The sequence below is a fragment of the Tympanuchus pallidicinctus genome, unplaced genomic scaffold (genome assembly GCF_026119805.1).
Source record: "Tympanuchus pallidicinctus isolate F22 unplaced genomic scaffold, pur_lepc_1.0 scaffold26, whole genome shotgun sequence".
NCBI classification, from domain to species: Eukaryota; Metazoa; Chordata; class Aves; order Galliformes; family Phasianidae; genus Tympanuchus; species Tympanuchus pallidicinctus.
In genome coordinates, this window is record NW_026294743.1 from 1,935,759 (window position 1) to 1,960,956 (window position 25,198).

Consider the following 25,198-nt stretch of genomic DNA (forward strand, 5'->3'; position numbering starts at 1 on the left):
CTCTCAGAGCTATAAAATTACCTGTATTGCAGTTTGTGACTTCAGTGTTTTGAATAAAAAAAGAATGATTTGATCACATTGCAAGCTGGGTGAGGCTGCAGTAGCGCCTGCTTCTAATGTTTAGCTCAGTTGGTTGGAAAGAAGTGACACAGGAAAGAACAACTGTCTTTATTAAACAGAACAAATCAAAGAGTATATTTAATGAAGTTTTAAGATGCATACAAAAATACATTTTCAAAAATGCACCTCTGTTGTGCATATTTTTAAGCATTAAGTGCTTAAAACAGTGGAAACAGTGGAAACAGGAAAACAGTGATAAGAATCTGGTATTAAACAATTTCAGTTTACTAGTGAAAATTTCAAATACAAATCAAGCAAAAATGTTTAGCTTGTTCAAAAAAAGAGAAAGGGACATGTTTTGAAAATACCATTTGAACAGATTCAATTCCACCTCAAACGAAACATTTAAAACTACCTGACACTGAGTTTTTAGCTAGAAGCATGCTTTTAGCATATGAGTGTAGATACAAGTTAACTAATAGACTTCTAAGTGTCACCTTCTAATTGAAAAATAACTCCTCACATTGGACAAGGATAGCATTTCACTGGTTAAAAGATGTTTTTCAAAAGGTAAAAAAGGCTGGCCTTATCATCTTTTTTTGGAATCCTCAATTCTAACTCACACCACAGATCAAGGTTGTTTCCTTTTTGCAGTACAGCACAAAATTTCCCATATTTTCTGAAAATCGGCATCAGCAGATCTAATTCTAATTATTAAAATAAGCTTTGAGCTGCTTGGCTAAGTTTGTCTGGATTAAGAACTTACACAGAGAAACTGCGTTAAGCTCTGTTAAGTCACACAATTGCATGCATCTTCACAAAAAACAGAGCTCCGTGGCTTTTTCCAATTGCATTCTTTCTCAGTCCTTTATGAGTGATGGGGTAGAGTGTATTAATTCACTGGTACTTACAGGTTCCACGCACTCAAATTTCTTCCGTTCCTGAATCTCTTGCAACTTGCACACATATTCAAGGGAGAGTTCATAGAAGTGTTTTCTATTCTGCTCTACCTGGTTGTCCGCCTAAAAACGAAATATAGCTTATGAAGTTTCACAAATATTTTTCAGACAGCTTCAAACTGACACGTGTATAGCATACAAGTTGCAAGCAACAAGATAATTTGGTCCAGACCAAGACTCATTTACAACAGAGCTCGTTCTTTTACTTTCAAAGGGAAACAGCTATTCCCTTTTATTAGATAACGTATCATGCTTTGATTCATGAAGCTACATTTTTAGAAATGTTTTGATAACACTTCTTCCAGCTGCTTTTTGATGGAACCTAACCAAATAAATCAGTGCAAGTACTTGAGCACTGATGTACTAATGCTGAAAAGGTGCATGCCTGAACAGAGAGGGAGGGCTGAAAGTGTCAGAAACAGGGGAGATCATCTCTAGTCAGAATAAGCTAGAAAAAATTGCTGAAAACACATTGCTAGTACTGGAAAGAACTGCTGTTCACAGCCAGGATGCTATCAGATCCGCCTCACACCCATGCTGACTCTGATTGACAGTAAAATAAGAAAAAAATAACATTCAATTATTGGCACACATTTCACAACTTTATTTAGATCATTAAATATTTAAAAATGCGGCCTTATTTGCTGCAGCTGATTTTTCTCTCCACTTTGGTAAAATGCCAACATCACATTGATCAGCTGTATTTCAGCTGCAGTTCATTCCCACATAAATATTTAACTGCATAGAATATATAAATTATTTCTTTACGTTATTTTTTGCACTGTAAGTATTTTCATTCAACTATGAAACTTCAAAAACTGACTAATGGGACCTTCATTAAAATACATTAAAGAAAGGACAGAAAGATACTTTGAGTGATTAACTTTTGCATATGCTATAACAGCAAACGCTGTTGTAAGGTCTACTAAAGCTTCTGCACAAAACTACAGAAGGAAATAGGGAAAAGTCTAGACGAAAGGGTCACATTTACCTTCATAGACTTTGTCTTAAATACTAAGGTTATATGCTTCAAGCACTGACTACTATTCTTTAAGAGGATAAGTCCAATAAGCTGAGACAGTTTTGCCTTAAGATGTGCTTTGGTAGTCTGCTACAAATCTGTCAGTGGCTAAAGAGGTATAACAGCAAACACCATAAAAGAAAGAAAGCAATTATCCGCACATCATTAAGTAAAAGTGTTTCAAAAAGCAAAGCCATTTTGATGAATTCTCTAAATGATGCAACATATGAATTGTTTGAGTGCTCTGAGTCGTCTGCAAAGCTTACAGTGATATGCAAAAGTATAGACAGACTACACAGCTGGTCTACAAGGACACTTGGCTAATCAGGGGTAAGACTGCTCTAAATACACCAAAGCCACTACAAAGCCTGTTTGTTGTTTTTTTTCCCCATTTCTTTTGTTGTTTTTATTGTTTTGGGTGTCTGCACCCTCCCAGTTCCCCAAGAACATAATACCAAATACAACTACTTTACTATTACGCTGCCAAAGAAATACAGAACTATCACAAAGACCACACTTCAGTGAAATTTCAAGAATATCCCTCTACTAACAGAGTCAAAGACACATTCCACTGTGATATTATTTCCATCAAATTTTTGGAAAATTTATATGCAAAACTACAGGCTCTTACACACAAGTAATGCCCATGAACTTCAGTGAGAGTTGTCAACTCCACAACAGAAACTTGTTTATCCATACAAGGGCTGATGCTGCAAGTACATTATGGAGATACAGCCTACTAATGAAACTTGAGCAGTTTTGAAATGAAACGAAATCTGAGCTTTCATGTTCCTGGGTAATTTATCAGTTACATGAACCCCTTGTTATTTGTGAAAGACTGCATATGTGTGTATATTTTATACATATAAAATGAGGTAGGGAAGCAGTCAACAAGAGGAAAATCTCTCAGCTCTTTTCTCACATACTATTTGCTGTTGCTCCAGAAAGAAAATAAATACTATTACAAATAAAGATGATTATGATAATGAACCGACAGGAACAGAAGGAATATCAGGGAAAACAGATTTATTTTGTAGTTAAAAATGATCTGTAGCATTACAATGTAGCATTATTGGGGGGAGAAAAATGGTCCTGCAAAGCATGACAAGAAAAAAAGCAGTACGAAGCCACCACTTTCAGGATCATCAGTGTTGCTGCACTCTGCATGAAGAATCAACACAGAATGCTTAGTCAATACATTACATGTAACAGAAGTTACATATATGGTAAAGTCATCAAAGAAACATGGAGTTTTTGACAATATTCTTGCATTTTACTATTCTCATAACTATGTTTCATATATGTTTCAGGTGAAGCAGTTGAAACAGAAAACAATCAGAAAACTGTACGGTTACACCATCAAGTTGAGCAAATACTGATTTTGTCAGCAACCTTTCAGTTTGACAGAATTTTTTATTTTATCTCTATGAATGCTGCTTTTGCATTTGTATAAAATCCATTTATCTATTCAAAAGACAGTAAATTGAAGGAACAAGAGCAGCAACAATACCTCTTGTAATTGTACCTCCTTCTTCTTAGCTGATAAATTTAAATGCTTTTCTAGCAAACTGTAGTTCTTCTCAGTCTCTTTATCAAATTTCTTCTTTTCCTCCTAGACAAAGGAACAAAGTAACATTCATTTACAAATAAAAACTTTAGTAAAACCTCCTTCCTTATCTTTCAAAATAGTACTTAATCAGAAACAAAGAAAAACAATCTACCACCATTCCATCTGTGACTAGACACTACGCCACCAATTACAACTCTTTGAGCTCTTCCAGTCAGCCAGTTCTCAACCTACCTCACTGTCCACTCATCTGTCCTACACTTTCTAAGCTTCATTGCAAGGATACTATGGGAGACTGTGTCAAACAGCTTGCTGAAGTCAAGTTAACATTAACTGCTCTCCCCGCATCTACACAACGTAGTAGTCTACCATATTGGTGAAGTATGATTTTCCCTTGATGAATCCATGCTGACTACTACTGATAACCTTCTTCTCCTCCAATTCCTCGGCATCCAGAACAAGTTGTTTCATCACCTTTCCAGGAATGAGGGTGAGGCTGACTAGCCTATAGTTTCCTGAACCATCCTCCCTGCCCTTTCTGAAGACTGAAGTGACACTGGCTATCCTCCAGTACTCAGGCATCTCTTCTGTTGGACAAAACCTTTCAAAGATGATGAGACGATGAGACCAGTTCAGCAATCACCTCTGATGGCTCCCTCAGCACACTTGGGTGCATTCTGTACGGGCTCATGGATTTTTGCACACTGAATTTGGCTAGGTGGTCTCTAACGATATCCTAATCAACCAAATGGAAGTCTTCCATTGCCCAGACTCTCTATCTCCAGGTCTGGGATTCCCAAGACGTAATCTTTGTAGTGACAGAAGCAAAGAAAGTGTTCAGTATCTCCACCTTCTCAGTATCTTCTGTTACCAGGGCACCCATCTCATTTAGTGGGGAACCCTCAGTTTCCCTAGTATTCCTTTTACTGCTGACTTCAAAAAAGAATAAACTTTATTATGATTCTTTATTATTCTTTATCTCCTTTGCCAGATTAAATTCCAAGTGGGCCTTAGCCTTCCTTACTGCATCCCCACAGGCCCTGAGAACATTCATATATTCTTCCCAAGCAGGCAGGAATTTTTAATACATTACATATGTTTTTGTTTCATTATCAATTGAGGAACAATATGATATGCATATGGGACTAACAGGATTAGACATAATGTGATAGCATGTGAGAAATCTGGAATAAACATTAAATATTTGTATGGATTTTTTCTTTATGTGTTCTACAATCAAGCAAGACTGTTCTATTTAAAGTAACTGAGAGTTCTGTCCAGAAAATGTCTAAATCACATTTAAGAGCTTCAACTTCACAGAAATTGTATGCAGATGTATGGGAACTGCTGAATCATGGCTTGAACCTCGGATTGATCACCTGAGGCAAACACCGAGTCAGCCATGGGAGCACAGGTGAAGGCAATTCACCTGTGTGATCAGAAGGGGTGGAGCCTGGCTGCACCTCTCCTAGACCCCATTTAGGGGCTGACTGTCACTGAGGAAGGATTTTTCTCAGGAGATTACTCCTTGTGGAGTTTTTTGCAAGTCTACACCACCAGTGAGTACTTTTCATTTATCTCTGATTATCTTTTCCAATCTGATAATCTTACTAGCCTAATTTTTCTGTATACTCATTGATCACACAATACTTTACAACATCTGTATACTTATTGACCTTACAGTAGGAAGTTAAGGGAAGAGTCGTGCATCCGAACAAAATGTGCAATGTAGGCTTGTGAGCATGTAACATCTCATGTTAAGAACATCAGAGACAAAATTCTAGAAAACTATGAAGTAAGAGAAGAACATGAGATAATTTAAAAATAAGTATTGCCCCCAAAATGGCAACATCCTTTCATGCAAAAAGAACTCAGTTGAAACGATCCACTAACACAACTGTTTCTATGAAAACAGGTTACATTTAGAAAAAAACAACTTTCCTTTGGTGACTCTCTAGATTAAAAACCAAGGATTTTGTTGTTGGGTGAGTTGTTGGTCCAGATCTCTAATGCACTTCTCAAACAACCACAAAATTGTAAAAGCCACTGCACCACTAAAATGCAATGACTTAGGCAGAGCATTTTGCATGCATGAACACTGAACTTGAGTTGGGAATATATTAATAATTCCTGCTAACATGAAGTATAACTCTCCTGTAATTAAAAGGTCATCTTAGCTCTTAGGTATCATTGCTGTTGATGTCATTAAATTATAAAACCAAACAGCTGCAGACTGGTAGGTCAAAAAAGTGTAATAGTTGACTTCTAGAAGAGAAAACAATGTTAAATAGCTGTACTTCCTCCCCCCCACCCCTCTCTCAAGTAATCATTTAAATCTGTTCCCACAGGTACAGTGGGGTAAATATTTTCCTTACTATGAAAAATGAGTCTGTATTTAACTTAGTAAATTTACTTTGTTTTATAAACACAATGTAGTGACAACCTTTAAAAAAAAAAAAAAAAACACTGATATTTCTATCAAAACCAAGTTTCTTTAAATGAAATCTTGTCTTCAACCTCTTCCCCACTCATACTGAGCTATTAGTGATGTATTTAAAACTGAAAGTAAAACAAAAACTGTTTTCACTTTATGGGCTGGAAAAAGAATAAAAAGATTACAAGCACATGGGTAAGCTACTTTGGGTAGTTAGTAAGTTTCAGCTATTGATTGTGCAACTGCAAACATAAAGCAGAAAAGGGTTACCCATTAGGAAGGAGAAAAGGCTGCAAGCAGTATTTCTGCTATTCTAGGCAGCGAAGATGCGGTGGGGGAGGAAAGAAGGAAGCAGAAGGACACGTTCTTGTCTTCTTGAGGCATACTTTCCATTGGTTTCTGAAGCAAGTTCTCCAAGTAGAAAAATGTGTGAATATATGAAATATAAACAGCAGTTTCCCTCTGCCAAATACATGTTATTGCTGCACTGCAATCCAAGTAAAGAAATTAAACAAGCTTATCATAAAAGCAAATGAGGGGCAAACCTTTACAGCTCCTAGCTGCTCTTTCCTAAATCGTTCCAAAGGTTTGATCAGAGTTTCAGTAACACTGAGTGCCTAAAGAAAAAAGAGCATGGGTTAAGTTTCTGTTGCCAGACAAGTCACTTTCAGATCTTTTTAGAAAACAAATAATCAAACACACACAAAAAAAAAAAAAAAGAGGATACTGAGTTATAACTGAAAAAAAACAAAAAACCTCTGAGTTGTTTTAAGATCTTGGAATTTGTCGTCACTTTTAATTTCAGTTTCAGGAAAGTTCAAGTAAATCTGAAGTAAATGAACAAATGCAGAAACTTCAGAAGTTTAGAGGCTGCATCTAAACAGCAATTGATTTACTTGATCAGGTCAACAGCTTCAACAACTGAACACTGGAATGTGACACAGGAAAAGTAACTGTTTTCACTGGGGAGCACACAACTTCCTGCAACAATGCAAAACTCTGTAAACAGCTGTAGAACGGACAACAAAGAGTAAATGATAAGTTTTCAACATGCAGTTAAAGTGGTTAGGCACTGAAATATATATTTTCAAGTATTTACATTTGGTTACATGAAGAAAGCATTAAGTTAACCTAAGTAACAAAATCGAGAGGTATGGTGGTAATAAATGAGAAAGTTAGTTGACAGAGTATAAGTTTAATCCATCTTTTTTGGAGCATTCATCGGTGCTCTCTTGCTAAATGGCCTCACTGCCTCATTAAAAGGGGAATTAAAAAAAAAAAGCCACTGTAAGACTGAAAAGTAGCTTATTTAGTCCTGGCCAGCAAACAGGGTTTCTATTTCATACGAAGCTTTACAGGATATGAAGTGGCGTTGGGATTGGTCGTGGTGGAAACAAGATTTAGAATCTTAAGTACACTTGAAATTTCAGCAAAGCTGGAATTCCTTGAACGCAACAGCAGAATTGAAAGAGTGACAAGATGGGTAGTGTGGCAAAGCAGATTCCTTGCAATCTTAGTTCTGAGGCAGAGCCACAGGGTAACTCAGTTCCAAGACTGCGGCCAGCACAGACCAGGGCTGAGCTTCTAAGAGTCAAGGAGAAGCAAACACTGCAGGCTTAACTTGGCCTTCTGAAAAGCTCTTATCGTAAAACGTGAGGGATACATTAGAGATCTGGCACAACATGAATCTAAATAGCACTGTCTACTCCCACCCAGCCCTGGGGCCACGTAGGGGATTTACTGTGGGAGTCAGCCTGCCAATTCATGGTAACCACAGCAACTCTGATTTTTCAACAGCACTCTAATCTAAATATCTAACTGGAAACCAAATATCTGGCAAGTCTGGGCCAAACCAAGTGTTGTACAGTCATCCTCAGAGCAGACATTTCCTAACTTCAGAACTGCTGATCTTGTGGCCCAAACTCTTTGGACATTCACTTCCCAATTTTGTCAGAAACACTTCAGCACACTCTCAAGGGGGGAAGGAAGGAAGGAGGACTGACAATCTGATAAGTCTTCGTTTCAGAAGCGTGCAGGGGTGCTGGAGTAACTATGACACAGGAGAGCCTTGGTGCAGAGCTGGGGAGGAGGACAGGCAACAGAGCAACTCCTGCTGTGTGTCAGACCCAACCTAGGTATTTACTGCAGTGTTTATTGCAATACTTTGAATACTCTGACACATGGATAACCGTTAGTTCCCCATGCTGCTTCAGCTCCTGTCAAAAGACAGCTAGAGAAATCAGCTGTCTCAGGCAGGAGCTGAGCAATGTGCAAGGGTTTACTTAGCCCTTTTGGCACTCTAGGCACATATATCCTAACTAGTCGAGCAGTCAGCGGGAGTCTCCAAGGACAGTTTTAGGTTGTGAATACCCCAGAAATTTCCTGGAAACTCTAGGGCTGGAAGGCAAGGGCAATGTGTATTTCTAACAGAATCAACCCCAAGCAGCAGTTTCCTGGGACACTGCAGCAGCATCTGAGGACTGAGAAATCTCTTTTCTAGACAAAAGGATTCACCCAAATCTGAGTGGAGAACTGCTTGCAGAATGACAGAATAATCCTTCTATACTGGAAAATGTTAAGAGGTTTGGTTTTGTCGTTTTTGACAGTTTCCTCTTTACTGACATTGTGAGGGAGAAAGCTGTGAGGCTTCCTCGGAGAAGAGCTCGAGTGGATGAGGACAGACAAAGCCAGCAGAGGCCAGAGCCCAACTGGTAAGAGCACCTCACAGTGCAGAACTACAAATTGCTTATCTTTTTTTAACTTATACACAACAAAAAGTGAAATGTAAGATCAATAGGTAATGAACATAAGCTAGCATCAAGTCTAAGCCAAAGAAAAACACAGCAATTTGGTGCAGTGGAAAACAGAGCAAAACAAAAACCAGAAACAACACAGACAGAAAAGGCTCTGGTTTATACACCAGAGAGCTGGTTACAGATCGATTCCCCTGCTATACTGCTGTGTAGCATTAACCATGGGAAATACTAACAGTGTTTGTCTGAAGCAGGAAATACGACAAATAGCAAAATCAAAATGGGATGTTCCCTCCAAGACAGCCAACAAATAAAGATTGCAGTATTGGCAGCGGTATGATATGCCAGTAATTCTTTCACTAAGAAAAACAAATCTTCTCATTTTGCATAACCAAAAGCAAACTTTTATAACAGATGGCTTTGAAGCACAATTCTGCCTGCCCTACAGGTGTTTATGATTTGTCACCCCCTGTGCTTTCTCTATACGCATTAAACAACAGTGCTATTGGGTATTGGTCAAGTGGGATTTTGTGGATCCCTGGTAATTCATGGATCTTCACACCAAACCTACAGATAAAAATATAGGATGAACACTTCTTTTCTGAAAATAAGTGTGCGGGAGTTTTTATGTACAGAAACCACCAAGGAAGACATGACTGCTAAATTTAATAGTGAATAACAGAGCTGTTCTTCTGACTCAGAGAAATGAAAACTATGTTCATAATTACAATATGCACATTATTACAAGGAGGAATTCCAAGTGTTTTCCAGTACTATATCATAAAAAAAACTACAAAAAATTGTGTTCTCACTAGTGGAACAAAAATATTATTTATGCTATAGTCAGAGTATGATGTTAGGAATGCCTGCTATTTAAAGGGTACAAGGAAATTCTTCTCTTGATATCCCTAAGCCATCCAAACCTACCTTGAAGGGATTATATATTCTCTTTTGAAACCCAGCAAACCAACTACAGTAGGCATAAACCATAAGAGAATCAATATGAAGAGGTCACGTCTTCTGCAATGATATCTTAGCTTGTTTTTTTTGAATCTCAATATCTCAGGAATGCTTTTTTAAAAGAAAAAATTCTAGTGCCATATGCACACATGCTTCAGTCTGTATATTTGAAACTGCTTTTGCCACTTCTGTTATGTTTGCTTCATCTATTGAAATGACGAAGAATTAGTTTTAACATAACCCTCAGAACAACAGAAAAAAAAAAAAAACAACAAAGCCTCACTGTTAACATCACTTAAGGAATTCACTGTATCCAGCGTTTTCAAGAGTATCTTACAGAAGCTTTGGGTATCTCCTAATTTTAGATGCCCTTAGAAAACTTCACCTGCTCAGACAGAAACGTTTCACAGAAGGGAGATTATTCTGACTTTCACAGTTGCTCATTATGTCAGAAGTAATAAATTACGGACTTTAAGATTAAGAGGCCCAAGCTAACATTTTCTACAAAGAGACCACAAAGGCACAGATTAAATCCATTAGCAAGTACGTTTACATTTCCAGCAACTTGCCTATTAGTCAGCTGAGTCAACAAGATCCAACAGGTAACCTACCAGTCAGTGCCAGTTCACAACAACTCCATTTAGCCTGTAATTTTTTTCTCTTCTTGGAGAAGTGGGAGAATGGCTGTTGAGGGAGAAACTGCTTTCCCCAAAGACCTCCTCCTGAGCATTGGAACCCAGCAGACAGCGCCATCCTCCAGCCCTCCAAGCTCCTCATGCTTTCTTGTTCTCCTTCAGCAGACAGGAGCGCTTTGACTACGAAATGCAGCACCAATCAGTTCCTGCAGGCATAAGCAGGCTGTATTGCAGGAGAGGAAGGTTATTCGTGTGGGCTTTGAGGAAATATCAACCCACGCACAATTTCCAGAACTTCAGTCTGGCCTCTGTGGCTACAAAAGGTAGGCAAAAGTTTATCAAAATTTGGTTTACTAATTAGAAAAACGCAACAGTGGGCCCCCAGCATTAATACTAAAAGTATCCTTAGATTCCAGTCTTTACTGGAGGAACAGGAACAGCAATTACACGTTGCTGGTAAATAAATCCTGGTGTGAGAAAAACATGCACTGACTGCTCCACTCCAAACCTAAGCTCCCTCCCATACAAGAGAGGTTTACTGGAAATGAATATATATATTCATGTATAACATACATATGTATTAGAAGGTCATGTTTCATATATATATATCTTGCTACGGACTGCCCAGTGACACAAGGGTGCTGAGTTTCAAATCCTCATTATAGGCAGTGGAATGCAGACTGTATGCCAAACAGTAAGACAGCCGTTTGAGGTTTCCCAGCGCACTGACTGGGAAGATTTATTTGTAGACAGGGGCAGGGTTGTCTTTCTTGACAAAGCAAAGGAGGCCAAAGCCAGCAGGGCAGAGCTCATGAAGCTGAGCAGGTGTCAATGAAACTAGAGCTGGGAAGGAAGTACTGCTCTTCTCAGCTTAACAGAATGCAGGAAGGATGATGTAGCTAACAGTGATTCAATAACAAATTCAGTAACGCTGCTGCTAAATAAAGAAATTCACTTTCTAATAAAGAAATTTACTACTTACAATTTCACTTCTGCTTACAGCAAACATAGCTCTTTTATGTTTTTCCTAAAGAACAGGAGAATTCAGCCTAACACAAAAGGTGATTTTCTGATAATCCCAGTATTTGGAGAGTATGGAAAAAAAGTAAAAATTAAAAAAAAGCCTTTTCCTCCAAGAAATTCTTGTGCTACGTATCTCAACTTGGTAGTGAAATGTCTTGAAACATGAAGATCTATTCCTGAAAGTCAGCACCGTGTAACTTTGCAGTAGACAATTCCATTCTCAAGGATTTTGTATCTTACTTGCAATTGATTTCTTTCAATAGCGTTTAGTATTTTCTCTTTCATTCTCCACAGGAGTAATTTTCTCTTACAACAGCATGCTCCCAGTGAACTGCATTCACCAACTCCACTGCCCTCCTAATACAGCAGTACATCTCTCTACTCTTCAGTACTAGTTTTGTATTTAAATGGAGCACTGACAATCACACAGCCAACACCCCAAAGTTCTTGAAAACCACCAATGTGGTTTAAGATCATGACCTTGTAAATCACAGAATTCCATATGCTAAGCCCTGCCCCCAAGCCATGGTACAGGCAGACTCCTATTCTCAGCACTTTCTGGTTTTCTTAAATGCAGCAGTCTTGGCTTACAGATGATGCAGCAGCAGGACTCCTGTGTCTCCTCTTGTAGACACAGGAGTACCTTATTTTCCATTGAGTGGAAGATTATGAATGATCTAAAGGAAAAACAGTTTAAAATGCCTCCTTTTATCTGTATGCTGTGCTCTACTCTGAAAGAATGTTTGCACTGATGTGCTTGCTATGAGACAGGTGGCCTGGAAAAGTTAAATTGGTATAATAAATAGACAATACAAAAAATAAAAAATCCCTTATCAAAAGAAGAACAAAAAAAGAAAGGGAGAAGGAAAAAATGAAAGAAAGAAAGAGAAAGAAGGAAAGAAAGAAGGGAAGAAAAAAATAAGGAAAGGAAAGGACGGAAGGGAGAGAAAGAGAGAAAGAGAGAAGGAAAGAAGGAAAGGAAGAAAGAAAAGTAACAAATTAAGTTTTAGCAAAAACTGCCTAGAAAAAGATTAACACTATATGGTCCTGACTTTTGAATAAATTTATTCTTAAGTAGATTCCACTAGAAGGAGAACTACTACGAAACAATAAATGTAACAAATAGGAAGAGAAACAAACAGACAGACAGCTTCATGTTAGCAACAGATCATTTTTTCTCCATCCGAAGCAGAGGCAAGCTATGGATAGCCCTTCCAAAGAAAGAGCCTCTCCTAAACTGAATATGCAAGAGCTACATTCACAGAAGAACAGAGAACCACTCCCTGTCCACGCTTCAGACGTATAAAGACTTTGACAAAGAAGAATGGCTTCTCTGGAAAGGAAATAGCATAATACTCGTTTGCTTTGTTCATGGCTAAGCTCATAATTGAACAAAAAGACATAACTGAAAGGCAAGGAATCTGGCAGTGAACAACAGCATCAGTGTTTAGTCAAGAATGAACTGCCCAATTATTGTGAGGGGAGTCCTCCACAAGAAACAGTGGTGTTATTAACAACCAGCAAAATCCAAACTGTTGGAAGGTTTTCAATGCAAATTCCAAACATTTCCTGTTGATGAAATAACAGAATGAAAATTCTCTACTGAGTTGTATGTTGATGCATGTAAGACCACAATTATCTAAAAGAGGAAGCTGGGGATAATGCAGCTTTTAAGTCATATTCACTCAGAGGCTGAGGAAATACATCCCAAATTGGTTTTGCCCTTTTTTATCCCCTCATACAAACAACACTGATTTCTAGATGAAGTGCATGAGTTCACACTCAACTCAGGAAACTATTTCAGAAGATTGTGCTTAACATTCAAAAACTGATTATTCAAACACCCAATGTCAGGCATCACCAAAACACAAAAGATTTGCCTGAACAGTTTTCATCAGCATACGTTTGTTTATTCCAATAATTCTATGATTTCCATCTGGTTTCATGCCATGCAGAGGATAAATGAAGGTTAGGTAATGAGGTACAGCTGCAATTGTTTTGCATGTTCCTAAAAGTGGAAATAGATTTTGATCAAATTGAACAGTTCACAGGAAGGTGAAGAAATACAGTCTAGGTCCTGAGAAACCAAGCTTTTATCTAAGCTTTTATCTCTGTATCTGAGATGTTCAGTGTGCTGTCAGCAACCTAATTTTTCAGAAGTGATCACTGACAAATGTCTTGGCAGTTATATTTAGCAGTCTGTATTGCCACTGCATTTAACGCAATCAGGATAACATATTATGCCATCAACTCTTATTGCACAGATCTTAGATATCTTACACTGGACCATCCAAAACTACTGGATAATTTTAACCTAGATCAGTAGGTAAAATGATTGTTCCTTCATATAGATTTCTTCAGATAAATGAGAAAATTGGTTAAGATTTGTGAACCATTAAATATCTGCACGCTGAGGAACAAGGAAAAGCTCAGAAAAAATAATACCTTCACAGCAGGGTAGGAAAAGTATAAACTAAACATGTTTAAACTATTTTAAAGTATATTAAACTATACTTGAAAAATAATAGTAAGCTATCCACGAACATTAAATGTTAAGTGAGCACTTAAACTGTGAAACTCATGTATTTAAGTACTTCAATCATAAGAGGTAAGTATAAATGCATGTAAGTACACACAGATGATTTCAATTTTACCTTTAACTTTCTGAGTGTAAATGTTTGAACCTTAAGAACATCTTTTAACTTGGAAACCCCTCTGCTTCCACTTTTTTTTTTTTTTTCTTAAGCCAATGAAGGATGGAAAAGACAAAAAGACAGAAGAGACTTCGCTGTTATTCTCTTTAAAATTCCACACAGAATCAGTTTCTCTTGTTTCTGACACACACTGAGAACAATGAATTAGAGAAGAATTCTGAACTTGATTCTGACAAACTGGTGAAACATTAAAAACATAAAATGATTCTTGAGAGGCAGGACTGCAAGCAGTTTTAAGAAACATAAAAGAGTCCTATGGAATAAGAACAAGAGACTAAAAGAAAGACGTTATGCTCAAAATCTTAGAATTTACCATCTTTCCTAGGGAGGTATCAAAAGGATTAAAAGCGTGCTAAAACTGTCGCAGAAATAGAAGAGACCAAAACAAAGTAAAGCAATGAGTTCATATTGCCTAGGAGAAATTGACAAGAAACATAGTGAGGTGAATTTAACTGCATCAGAAATCTTACAGAAAACGAAATATAAGGAAGTAAAAAAGGAAATACTCAAGTACTTGGGATACAGTTAGAAGGACTGAGACAAAAACATTCTCTATATGGCAGGGGGCAGAGAAGAACATATAGAAATGAGTCTTTTTAATAGGTACTTCAGAATGCAGAGAAGCTATCTATCCATTATTTAACTGGGAAAAAAAAAGTTTAAAGAAAGGGAAAACAAGACAGTAGCCTCTAAGAACTGCAGATTTTAATTTTCAAAAGAGAATTATCTGAATTAAGAACTGAGTGGGATTAAGAACAATTTTGATATAAAAGAGAGATGTTCTAAACACTGTGCAACTAAATTGAATCAGGAAAAACACAGAAGTAAAATACCGCTTTGAAAGGATAGCAGTCCTCTAGCCTCTGAAAGCATAACAGTGAAAATTCTTCTGTGATGGAAAAGGGATGAGTTTTACTCCATGACCACTGCAGAAGAGGTAAAATAAGTAAATAAATTCTGTTAAAGTTGAAGCAAAGGGAGACTTAGATGGATATCAGAAAAAAAAAAAAAAGAAAAAGGAAAAAGAATAACAACTAGATGTTGGAGTAAAACTAGAGAGATTCCTAGCCCTGAATTTTTTTCTAAAGAATGGTTAGCAAAGCAGTCATCAGGGATGGCCCAGGTACACAAGACCCTGCTACGAATCACACCTCTGGTAGGGCTGCAGACAAAACCCATCCAACTAACTCAGGTCTTGCATAGAAAAAAGGTAACCAGACAGGACAGGAGAAACTACCGGACAGACCTGAGATATTGCTGGACGCTGCACACAACAGTGAGAGAAGCTGACTGAAGTTACAGATGTGCCTTGAGGGCTTGCTGGATTTTATCATTGTGGTTAAGGGGACTTCGGGGAGAAACAGCTGAACTCGAGGCAACTCTATGGGAGCTCTGTAGTTCTCTGAGGGAGTGGAAACATGCAAACCCAGCACATCAGAATGTGAGCAGATGACAGCACCAGAAGTACCATACACTGCTGAGGTGACTGAAGGAATGTTAACGGCAGTATCACACTTGGGCATCAGTTAGTAACGTTAGAAACAATATGGAAAATTGGTTGGGACAGGTTGTTCAAATGGAAGAACAGGATAGAGAAAGGGAAGTATAAAGGTGTTAAAAAGGGATCTCAAAAGAAAGGAAAAAGGATAATAATCTCAAGCAAGTGATGTGATACATTATGTCAGTGGTGGACCTACCAGGCAGCCCTGTACAGCTCATCAGCTTAAATCAGGGTAGCAAACAAAACCTGTTTTCTTGCCACATCACAAGAATCAAACTGAATTCTGCAGTTGGGAAAATCGAGGTGGGAGGAAGGTTTGGTGCTCTCCTTGGTGAGCAGGAATAACTGGATGCAGGGACTGCACATCTTAGCATCACCATACTGGTGCCTGTTTGTCCCCAACTTTTTCCTAATAACCTTGTGAAGTTTGCTTCCATCCCTGCACTTGCATGACAATTTGGTACTGTCAAAAGGGCAGAATGTAAGTCCTAGGACTCATTCCTAACACATAACAAGCACTTCCAGGACATCCTCGGGGAAAAATGACCTGTTTCTTATCTGCCTTGGAGAATGTCACTGAGCTACAGTACTATGAAAAAGCGTAAGTTGTTTTTGTCTTGTCTACTCCACAATAGTTCAGGGAATGTTTGGATTAACAATGACTTCTCCTTCCACCATCCACTAAATCCTTTGACAGCTGGGATATGGCTTGGCAGTCTTTGAAGGGGAAAGTGGAGGGGAAAAAAACACAAAATACGGGACTTAGACATCTGAATTAAATTATTAAATATCCACCATGTGAATATTCACCTGATGATTATCAAACAAGTGAATTTGTGGTAAACAAAAAGGGAAAAAATTACGTTCTTGATCCATCATATACAGTACTCTTACAGAAAAGCATAAGTATAGGTGATGAGCATCTCACTTCAGCTCAGGATGTATTTTAAACATGAATTCGTTAAATATACTGTATGGTTAAGAACAATTTAGCCTTCTTCTCAAATGCACAAGCATTAATTGCATAGCAATTTACGAACTGCCTTAAGTTCTATAATTAATAATGCATTTCATTAAGCTTATTTTAGATGACTGAAATTTCTTGTGTGCAACATTCAGCACTGAAACAATCAAATCTTGACCTTCAAAATGATGAAAGGTAAAATGCTCAATAAGCCGTTAACGTGAGTGTATGGGAACTGCTGTATCATGGCCTGAACCTCTGATTGATCACCTGAGGTGAGCACTGAGTCAGCCATAGGAGCACAGGTGAAGGCAACTCACCTGTGCTGCTGGAAGGGGTGGAGCCTGGCTGCACCTCTCCTAGAGCCATTTAAGAGCTGACTGCCAGTGGGGAAGGGTCTCTTCTGGAGTTCCCTCCTCTGGCGTTTTGCAGTGAGCCCAAGACAAGGGTAAGTATTCAATTTATTCTCTTTTTGGTATAATAACCTGTTTAGCCAAATACTCTTGTTTATTTCATTTTCAAATTATAATATCTGTAAATTCATTGATTATACACATGAGGATGAGTGGATGCTCTTGAAAATAATCCTGCTGTAACATCATATCTTAATGGAAACTCTGAATCTCTGACCTGATTCCAAACATCTGAGTGCAGTAACCCCACATTCTCAGTGCGGACAACAGCTTGTACCACTGTTAAAGCACAGTCTGAGAAGTCAGAGCAGCAGCTGCTGAAAACTATCATTACCAAGCACCACGCAACTATTTTCTCAGAGATTTATGCCCACTGTTATATTAGCTCACTCTAAAAATGATACATAACATTTGGAGGACTACAGGTGCAGTGATATGGTCATCTGTTAACTCCGAGAGTATCCCCTTTCTAGCTGGAATCAAATATTTGCACCACAGTATACTCCACAGTTGTGACTGTTCTAAAATGATAGAGCTTTTCATGCTTTTCTCACCGAGAAACTGATATGAATTAGTTTTGGGTAATCAGTGTAATCATGAACAGCCTACCAAAAAATTAAGTAGCACTCTTTTATAGCATTCAGTCTGAGAAACAGAAGTGTTTCACTGTACAGAACATTGGTTTCTGCACAGCCTACCACACAGGCAATCTGTCACTGTTGAAGATCTATTGACACAGTCAGTGGAACATGCTATATAACTCTGAAAGTCTCCCAAATGGAGTGGAAAACAGAATGAGAGGCTATGAAGTACTTTTCATTGTGAAAAATCTACCAAAGAATTTCACTACCCAGATGTATTCAACTTCACTAAAATAAAATACAGCAATGGTTGGCAGGAATAAACAAAGTAAATGCCACTTAAGAATTACAAATCAAACAAAAGCATTATTACACAGTGGAGCAAATCCTATAATTGGCAAAGTAACACTTCATTCAGTAATTTGCAAGGAGCTTCACAGATCTTTAAGCTAACTTGGGTTCCATATCAGAACAAGGACATAATAGCACACTGAAGGAGTTGTGACCATTGTTGGATTTAGGACTGCCAGAGAGAAAAGTGTATGAAAATTATTCGTGATTATTCTTGCTTATGTACATATCCTACAGTGTAGGTGAAGTTTCCATTAGGAAATCAAGACTGCAAATGCATATAGTAGAGCTCTCAGCTCATGATCTGTGAACAGCCAACCTGATCCAGATTATACCAAAACCTTTAGCAACCACAGATATTTGAACGAAGAGCCCTCCCCATCTATACAATTAATTAACTAAATGTTTGCCTATGCAATCATACCCCAGATCGCTCACCCACAAAGAAAAAGTTTGTAAGTCTGTTACTGTATCCAGCCAACAGATTGCATCCCAAACCCACATAAACCCTGAAGCTGATGCCATAAAGAACCTGGATCCAAATGTGGCTGACTTCCCAATGCCGTGTGTCCTGCAGAATTATGTCTATCATCTTGCTTTTCACTCTAATGGGTAAAAAAATGTGAAAGTGGTTTTTACTCCACATTCTAGCCATAAGCTATTGGGACACTACTAAGCCAACTTCTACCTCTGCATCTTTATCACAATAGCTTTCTTCTTTAATGAGAAGTAGCTATTGTCTCTAACTCTAGAGTCCAGATTCAAAGACTGTACAATGAGAGCTTTCACTGTTAAGCAACCAATAATACCCTAGAGGTTAAAAAAGCAGCCAGCAACTTTAACTTTGATCTTATCTTTGGCATATGTCCAGCTTTTTAAAATTTTTATTGGAACTCACCAAAATTTCTCTTTGCTCTTCCAAATTTTTTAGGAAGTTTGAAAACTCATGAAGAGAAGCATCTACAATTAAAAAAAAAAATAAAAAATAAAAATAAAAAACAGAAAAAATTGTCACCATGTTGCAGGATGGCACAGCAAAAGACATAGTCATTTATAATCACTTCTTACCTACCTATGTATCTTTCATCATCTGTCTCTGCATCACCAATGAATTCAAATTTAAAGTCTCTCAGAGAATGGGCAAATTTTCTCTGGGCTGCTGAAAGGTCTGCAAAGAAAAAAGCAAGGATGGAAGGTTAGAGAATTATTGTAAGAAAGCTGTAAAATCCTCCTACCCCTGATCAACTTTTACAATAAACCCTTAACACAGGTCTGCCTAAAGACATTACAAGATAACAAATGTTGTCTAAGCTTCTTCTGCTCTCATCTGGGAATCCGTCGCACAGATTGCTTCATATGAGGCTATGCAGTACAAAGCAAGTGCAATCATCTGTACAGTATCAGACCTATTCTTACACTTCACCATATGGTCACAAGCCATACAAACATATTTGTAACTACAGGAGTTTAAGCCACAACACTCTGATTAAGCTGTGACAGCAAAAGGGTTTTCTGCTAACCTAAACTCACCCAGCATATTTGCTAGTGCAAACGCATTTTAGCATTTCCTGTACATGTTTTGTAGATATGTATAAATATTTGACTAGGAGACATAAGCCAAACTGAAAAGAATTGTTGCATTGGAACTAGCAATTCTAAGGATTTAAAACCAGGCTAAAAGCTAAGTTCACAGTATTAATTTTATATTATTACTTTTTTATATATATATATTACTAACCTAATTTTCTACAGGAAGTTTTTATCTATTAGCGTTTGACAATTTGGGGTCAGAGGTCTACATGCTACATCCCTCAGGAAGTAATTAGATTCTATACTCAGCAGCAAAGCCCTTACTAGGATTTATAACACCAGAAATACACAGTGTACACACGCTTTTCTGTTGTGCTGACGTGTGCGTATTTGGTAATGTCACGGGTTCTGGAGGGGAGGAATTGCTCAATGGAGGAAATTAAGAAAGGATGTGCATCTTGGTACACTCTTAGTAGTAGAGGTTTTATTCAGATTTTCGGTGTCAGCCAAGGCTAAGGACGGTGTGATATGTTTGGTTAATCTGTAACTTTTTTCATATCACGTGCAGTTCTGAAAGGGCTAAGAACAAACCTTTAGCACGTTGGCTAAGCGTTTCATTTTTAAATACTGAACAGGAACTAAAGGAACTCAAAACTCTTAAATAACATACAAAAAGCCTTTTAAAAAAAAAAAAAAAAAAAAAACACAAAAAACACTAAAACCATGTCAGGTCCTACATGCAATACATTCTGTGTTGTCACCTCTCACCGTCAAGTACAATTTTGGCATACAAGTTCAACCACATCAAAGGTTAAGTCCCAAATACTCTACCAACAGCAAGACAACAACAAAATGCTTTCTGATCCTTCTCATCAATTTCTCCTAAGGTCTTTTCTCACCTATTGTTTACAAGTGCTATTCCCATCAACGTCACACTGTCAGATATTTGCCTTCCTTTTGCAGCTGCTTCTGAAGCCTGCACATGTACTCTTCAGCCCGTGAGCAGCAGGATATCTTGTGGGTTAAGAGGCTTCTAAAGCAGACAACTAAAGGTAAATGTTCTGCCAGAATTCTGAAAGAATTGGAAGTTCAAAAAAACAAGTTTCTCAAATATTTAATGTTATGCTGGTTTGTGAGCCAAGTCACAACATGAGGCTGAAAAGAGTTTATTTGTGGGAGAATGGGCCTATCAACCCACACTCTTCGAAACTATTTAATTTTTTTGAATCCGATAATCTCTTGCCAAAGCCCTGTCACATGAAAGCTAACTCCTCACTGGAGGAAAGAACTGTTAATTCCATATCCCCTACTTTTAGAGGTGAAGTACTTGGATAACTGACCATGGCACATGGCATAAGGTGGCACACAGCACTGCATGCAGCCATACAACAATCCCACACCCCTTTCCAAACCTTCCCCACTGCCAAATCCTACCAGAGCAGTGTGAGCCCATCCCCTACAGGGCGGCTTATCCCACCTCTCTGGTGACAGTGACTGCAGGCAGAACCTGTGCCTGCACTCCAATGCTTTCAGTGGGAAACCCAACAATTTGTGCTTCTCACAGGCTCAAAAATGACATTCACACACTTTTCCTTACCACATTTGCTAACAGATTGGAAATTCCTACACAAGGGTTGGAAGCAGTAATGTTTTAACATTCTACAGCTAGATTTGCAGAGTTCATGTACAGAAGTCATGAAGATGCATTAAAGTTTTGTAAGTATTTCTACATATCTCTGTGAAATGTTTAAGAACTGTTTCACCAAATTTTAAGAAGCATGTGAGAGTGGGAGGAGGTTGGGAGTTTTAGAACATGGAAGAATGATCTCACGCAGCCAGAAAAGTCACAGATAATTATTTATCAAAACAAAAGCAGGAAGAAAAGACAGTGAAATAGGATAAGAACACATAAGAAGTCATTCGAACAAAACAAAAATCAGTCAGACATTCTGAGATGCAACTGCAAAGAAGTGAACCTTCTGACCAGGTAAGGACAACTCTGCCATTTGGTGCAACAATCGGACTCCCAACTGCTGCCAGACTGAAGAGATATTTAATCCTGCTTAGTCTGCACATGTGAACTGCAAGATTCATTACTGATGTTTAAAATATCATTCATCTTTTTTTATTTTTGTCTGAATTTACTTTCAAGTTCACATTCTGCTTTCATTCCTTGGGCCAAAATAGCACTGGTCTAACATAAAGCAAACACTCTGCTGGGCAGAAGCACTGCTGCCTCTCTATTCACATAAATTGAAAAATCTCTGCTCTGCCTCCTGTTAAGATAAAAGCAACAAAGCTAGGTAGCAAGTAGAGATAGAGGAAAACATGTGAGAAACGTAGAATGAGAATACAGTTTGCTCTTCTACAGCACAGGAAGATGAGGATGACATCTAGACTCAAAAAAGATAGCATAGTGTTGTGCTGGATTTTCTCGACCCTTGACAAACCATAGCCAGGGAGGTAGAAGCTTGACACCATCTGCAGTCAAAATTTCAGTTATGGGGCAAAAAGCAAGAAACAGCTCCACAGCCTTTGCCCTTATTAATTCTGCATAGTCTATAATACATACATAAACATACACAAGTATTTATAAAGGTGAGACAAAAATCTGCCTGTTGATGCCACTGTAAGCACTATAGACTCCATTGCTACTGCTTTATGATTGAAATGCTCAGCATTGTTGCTTAGTGTAGACGTTTCATAGGCATAGTCTGGCTCTCTTCCATTCTGTTAGAAGACTTTACTGCAGCAAAACTGCTCAGCTGATGCTCACAGATGCACCTCAGAATTGTTCCCCACCAGCAGCAGAGGCTGCAAGAGCAGTATGTTACAAAAAGCAGAAACAGAACCATGTGGGTGCCAGCTACATAACAGAGCAACACAGTATGTGAGTACAAAATATTTATCAAATAGCAGTGTCATTGGTCTTTATCAGAATAATACTCAGGTCTACTAAGGAAAAAAAACACAGTGAGAATTTAGGAGGCCAAAAAGCAATTTCCTTCTTTTTAGTTTCCTCATTCAACATAGTAACACAGACTGAAAGCTACTGAGCTGGTAAAGGTCGGTTGTTGAAAGCTGGTGCTGGTAGTCTAAAGGAACAGGGCATCCAAGATTAAACAGTGTTTAAATATCAACCAAACACTGAATAAACTGTAACTCCTAGCAAATCTATAAGGCAGATTCACTTCAAAATACTCACATTCTTAAGAGAACATGAATTAATTTTCCCCCTGTTACTGTCCCAGCCAGTGCACTTTTCTTTTCATGCTTAAATGCAGCTACTTAGAAACGCACCATCAGGAACAAGAAGCTCCTCTCTCCCTTGCCCTCCTTTGGAGCACTTCCATACCAGGCACCTGTGCTCAGCCAAGCATCCTGCACCAATTGCGCTGCTGGCACCCCCACATGAATACTTTCCATTTAGGTTTGGTAAAAAATATTTTTGTTTCTTATCTGAGTCAAGCCACGACGACGTCATGAGGAGCTAGGCACGGCCAGCCCTCCTCAACATCAGTTCTCTGCTTGCTCGGAGGTCAAAAGTGAGTGCTTCAGTGCTACTCATCTCATCTAGAATTCTTGCACAAAGCAAGACAGTACTAGGGCTATGCTAGATCCCTTTTGCATGGCAGGAGAATTAGTTACTTGCAACAGTCCTTTTATTAATGTTTTCTAAAGTAAAATGCAATTTCTACCTCAAGCTTCTCTTCTACAGTATCAAAACATTTCTCTAAGAAGAGCTGCATTGCTTCTCCATTCCTCATCACTAACTGTAGTCTTCTTTATTCTAACAGACATCCTCCAGGAACGACAGACTGACAGCAGCTTTGTTTAACATGGGTTCAAATTGCTCTCCTTCAACAACTAAGGTTAGCAGACAGCTACCAAACTCATCTTCAGTATGAAGCACCAACATTAGCCTTCTCACCAGTCATCCTGCTGCTTCCTTCTTCACAAATTTTGCTACTACCTTCACTTAATATTGTCACATTACCAAAGAGTTTGTGAAAGCTTAGCAAATCCAAGTGTGAGGATTAAAAATGAAGTGTCATTAATCACTGACTTGTCAAGCAGCTTTTTTTTTTTCCAGCACAATACAGCGTTGGCTTTTTTGGAATATCCCACACCCTTAAAACAAATGAGAAAAACCAGAACATTTCATTCTAATTCAATTAGCAATAGCGTACTGCTACTGGCCCGACAAAACCACGTTTTCCATCCACAACCCCAAGCACTCAGCAGCTGATGCTTCACACCCTCTGCGTTTACAAGCTCAGGTCAGAGATAAGTCCATCAGCACCACCCAATTAAAAGTTTCCTTTCAGTGACATCTTCCCCATTTCAGTGGGCAGCCCTCGGCACTCCTGTTGAGATCACACCAATGCCCCCACATTGCAGCCCCTGCCTTGCTGCAGCCTTCTCTGACTTCATGTCTCATTCCACCAGCAGTACCTAGTACACAAAAAAAGCTATGGATGATTAAAAAAAACAATACTGTTTACCATGAGCAGCAAGTTTTCAGGACAAAAACCAAATACTTTCCCACTGGCCTCCGAAGAATACAAAAAATAATTACATCAAAGTTACGAAGTGTTTATTATTTACTAAATAAGAGAAATAGAGAAAAATGAATAATGGAGACATTAATATTAATCAGAATATTGCCTCTGTCAGGAACCAATCAGTCTTCAGTTCTTCTTCCACAGGACTTGTCATTGCTGACGAGCATTTTAGTCCATCCTGGGATCTCTAACTGTGGCTTAAATATGCCACAAAGAAACAGGGGCTGATAAGGTGGATGGATTCCCTGAGTGAACACAACTTCTCATGTCAGAGCAAGCCACAACTGAGCACTGTGACAGCCTCATTCTAACCTCCTTCCCATTTCTAAAGGGAGAGAACTACACAGTCTTTGTTAGATCTCCATTTGTTAGGTTACTATTTTAAGGTTTTCCTTCTGTGAAATGCATAATCCAACATTACAATTGCCACCATTCTTCATGTTAATTAAAACAGAATAGTTACAGACTTTAGATCTACTTTTAGATAGATATCTACTTTTGAGTAGATATCTATGTTCACAGACATGCAGAATGCATACCAAAAAAATCCAGAATCTCAATCCATTATTTTCTCCTAAAGAAAGTGTACAGCATACTAAAATAAAACATGCATTATCTTTTCTACCTTCTTTCACTGTCCTACATTCAGCCATGGAAACATCTAACTCATTTCTCTTCTTTATGTTCTCGCAAGTACAGGGGTACAAACTTCACATTCCTCAGCATCAAGAAACCACCAATTAAGTTGCCAATTACCATGCGTGCAATATCACGAAGTAGCACCTTGTGTGGCTGTAGGGAAGCTGCCAAGTCCTATCTTAGTGTCACCCAGCTGTACCACACCTTCCTGGGCTCTGGTTGTTTGCTTTTTTAATCTGGATCTCTGAAATCAGAAAGGCAGCCCTACTCCACCCTGCCAAGGCCATTTTGCATCACGGGCATTTTGTAAATGGGCACCTTCAAAGGCTCAGGGGACACAAGTGGTGGTACTAATAGGAATGGGAGGGTGGTTGGACTAGATGATCTTGCAGGTCGTTTCCAACCTTGTGATTTTGTGATTCTGTGAAGTGTTCTCCCAGAGCATCTATACCAGCTCTCACAAGAAAAGTGCACTCCTGTGACTTCTCAGGCACTGATGTGATCTTTTGGTTCAGATTTTCAGGAGCA

The 25,198-nt window shown here is 38.4% G+C and overlaps 1 protein-coding gene and 1 long non-coding RNA gene across 5 annotated transcripts in view; one reads left to right on the plus strand and one right to left on the minus strand.

The window, feature by feature from the left end:
- ARHGAP10 (Rho GTPase activating protein 10) overlaps positions 1 to 25,198 on the minus strand; it is a 131,945-nt gene that overhangs the window by 77,436 nt on the left and 29,311 nt on the right. For 3 of the 4 annotated variants that reach the window (XM_052690219.1, XM_052690217.1, XM_052690220.1), the window contains exons 2-6: positions 19,009 to 19,104; positions 18,835 to 18,896; positions 6,587 to 6,658; positions 3,551 to 3,652; positions 972 to 1,082 (exon numbers count right to left, since the gene is read on the minus strand). In XM_052690219.1, the coding sequence (XP_052546179.1) occupies positions 972 to 1,082; positions 3,551 to 3,652; positions 6,587 to 6,658; positions 18,835 to 18,896; positions 19,009 to 19,104 (443 nt within the window). The remainder of the gene's footprint in view (positions 1 to 971; positions 1,083 to 3,550; positions 3,653 to 6,586; positions 6,659 to 18,834; positions 18,897 to 19,008; positions 19,105 to 25,198) is intronic. The other variant, XM_052690218.1, reaches the window with a different exon arrangement.
- On the plus strand, positions 16,980 to 23,379 carry LOC128084315 (uncharacterized). The gene is made up of 4 exons (XR_008208457.1): positions 16,980 to 17,039; positions 20,430 to 20,518; positions 21,132 to 21,182; positions 23,264 to 23,379. It is a non-coding gene; the product is annotated as an uncharacterized LOC128084315 (long non-coding RNA).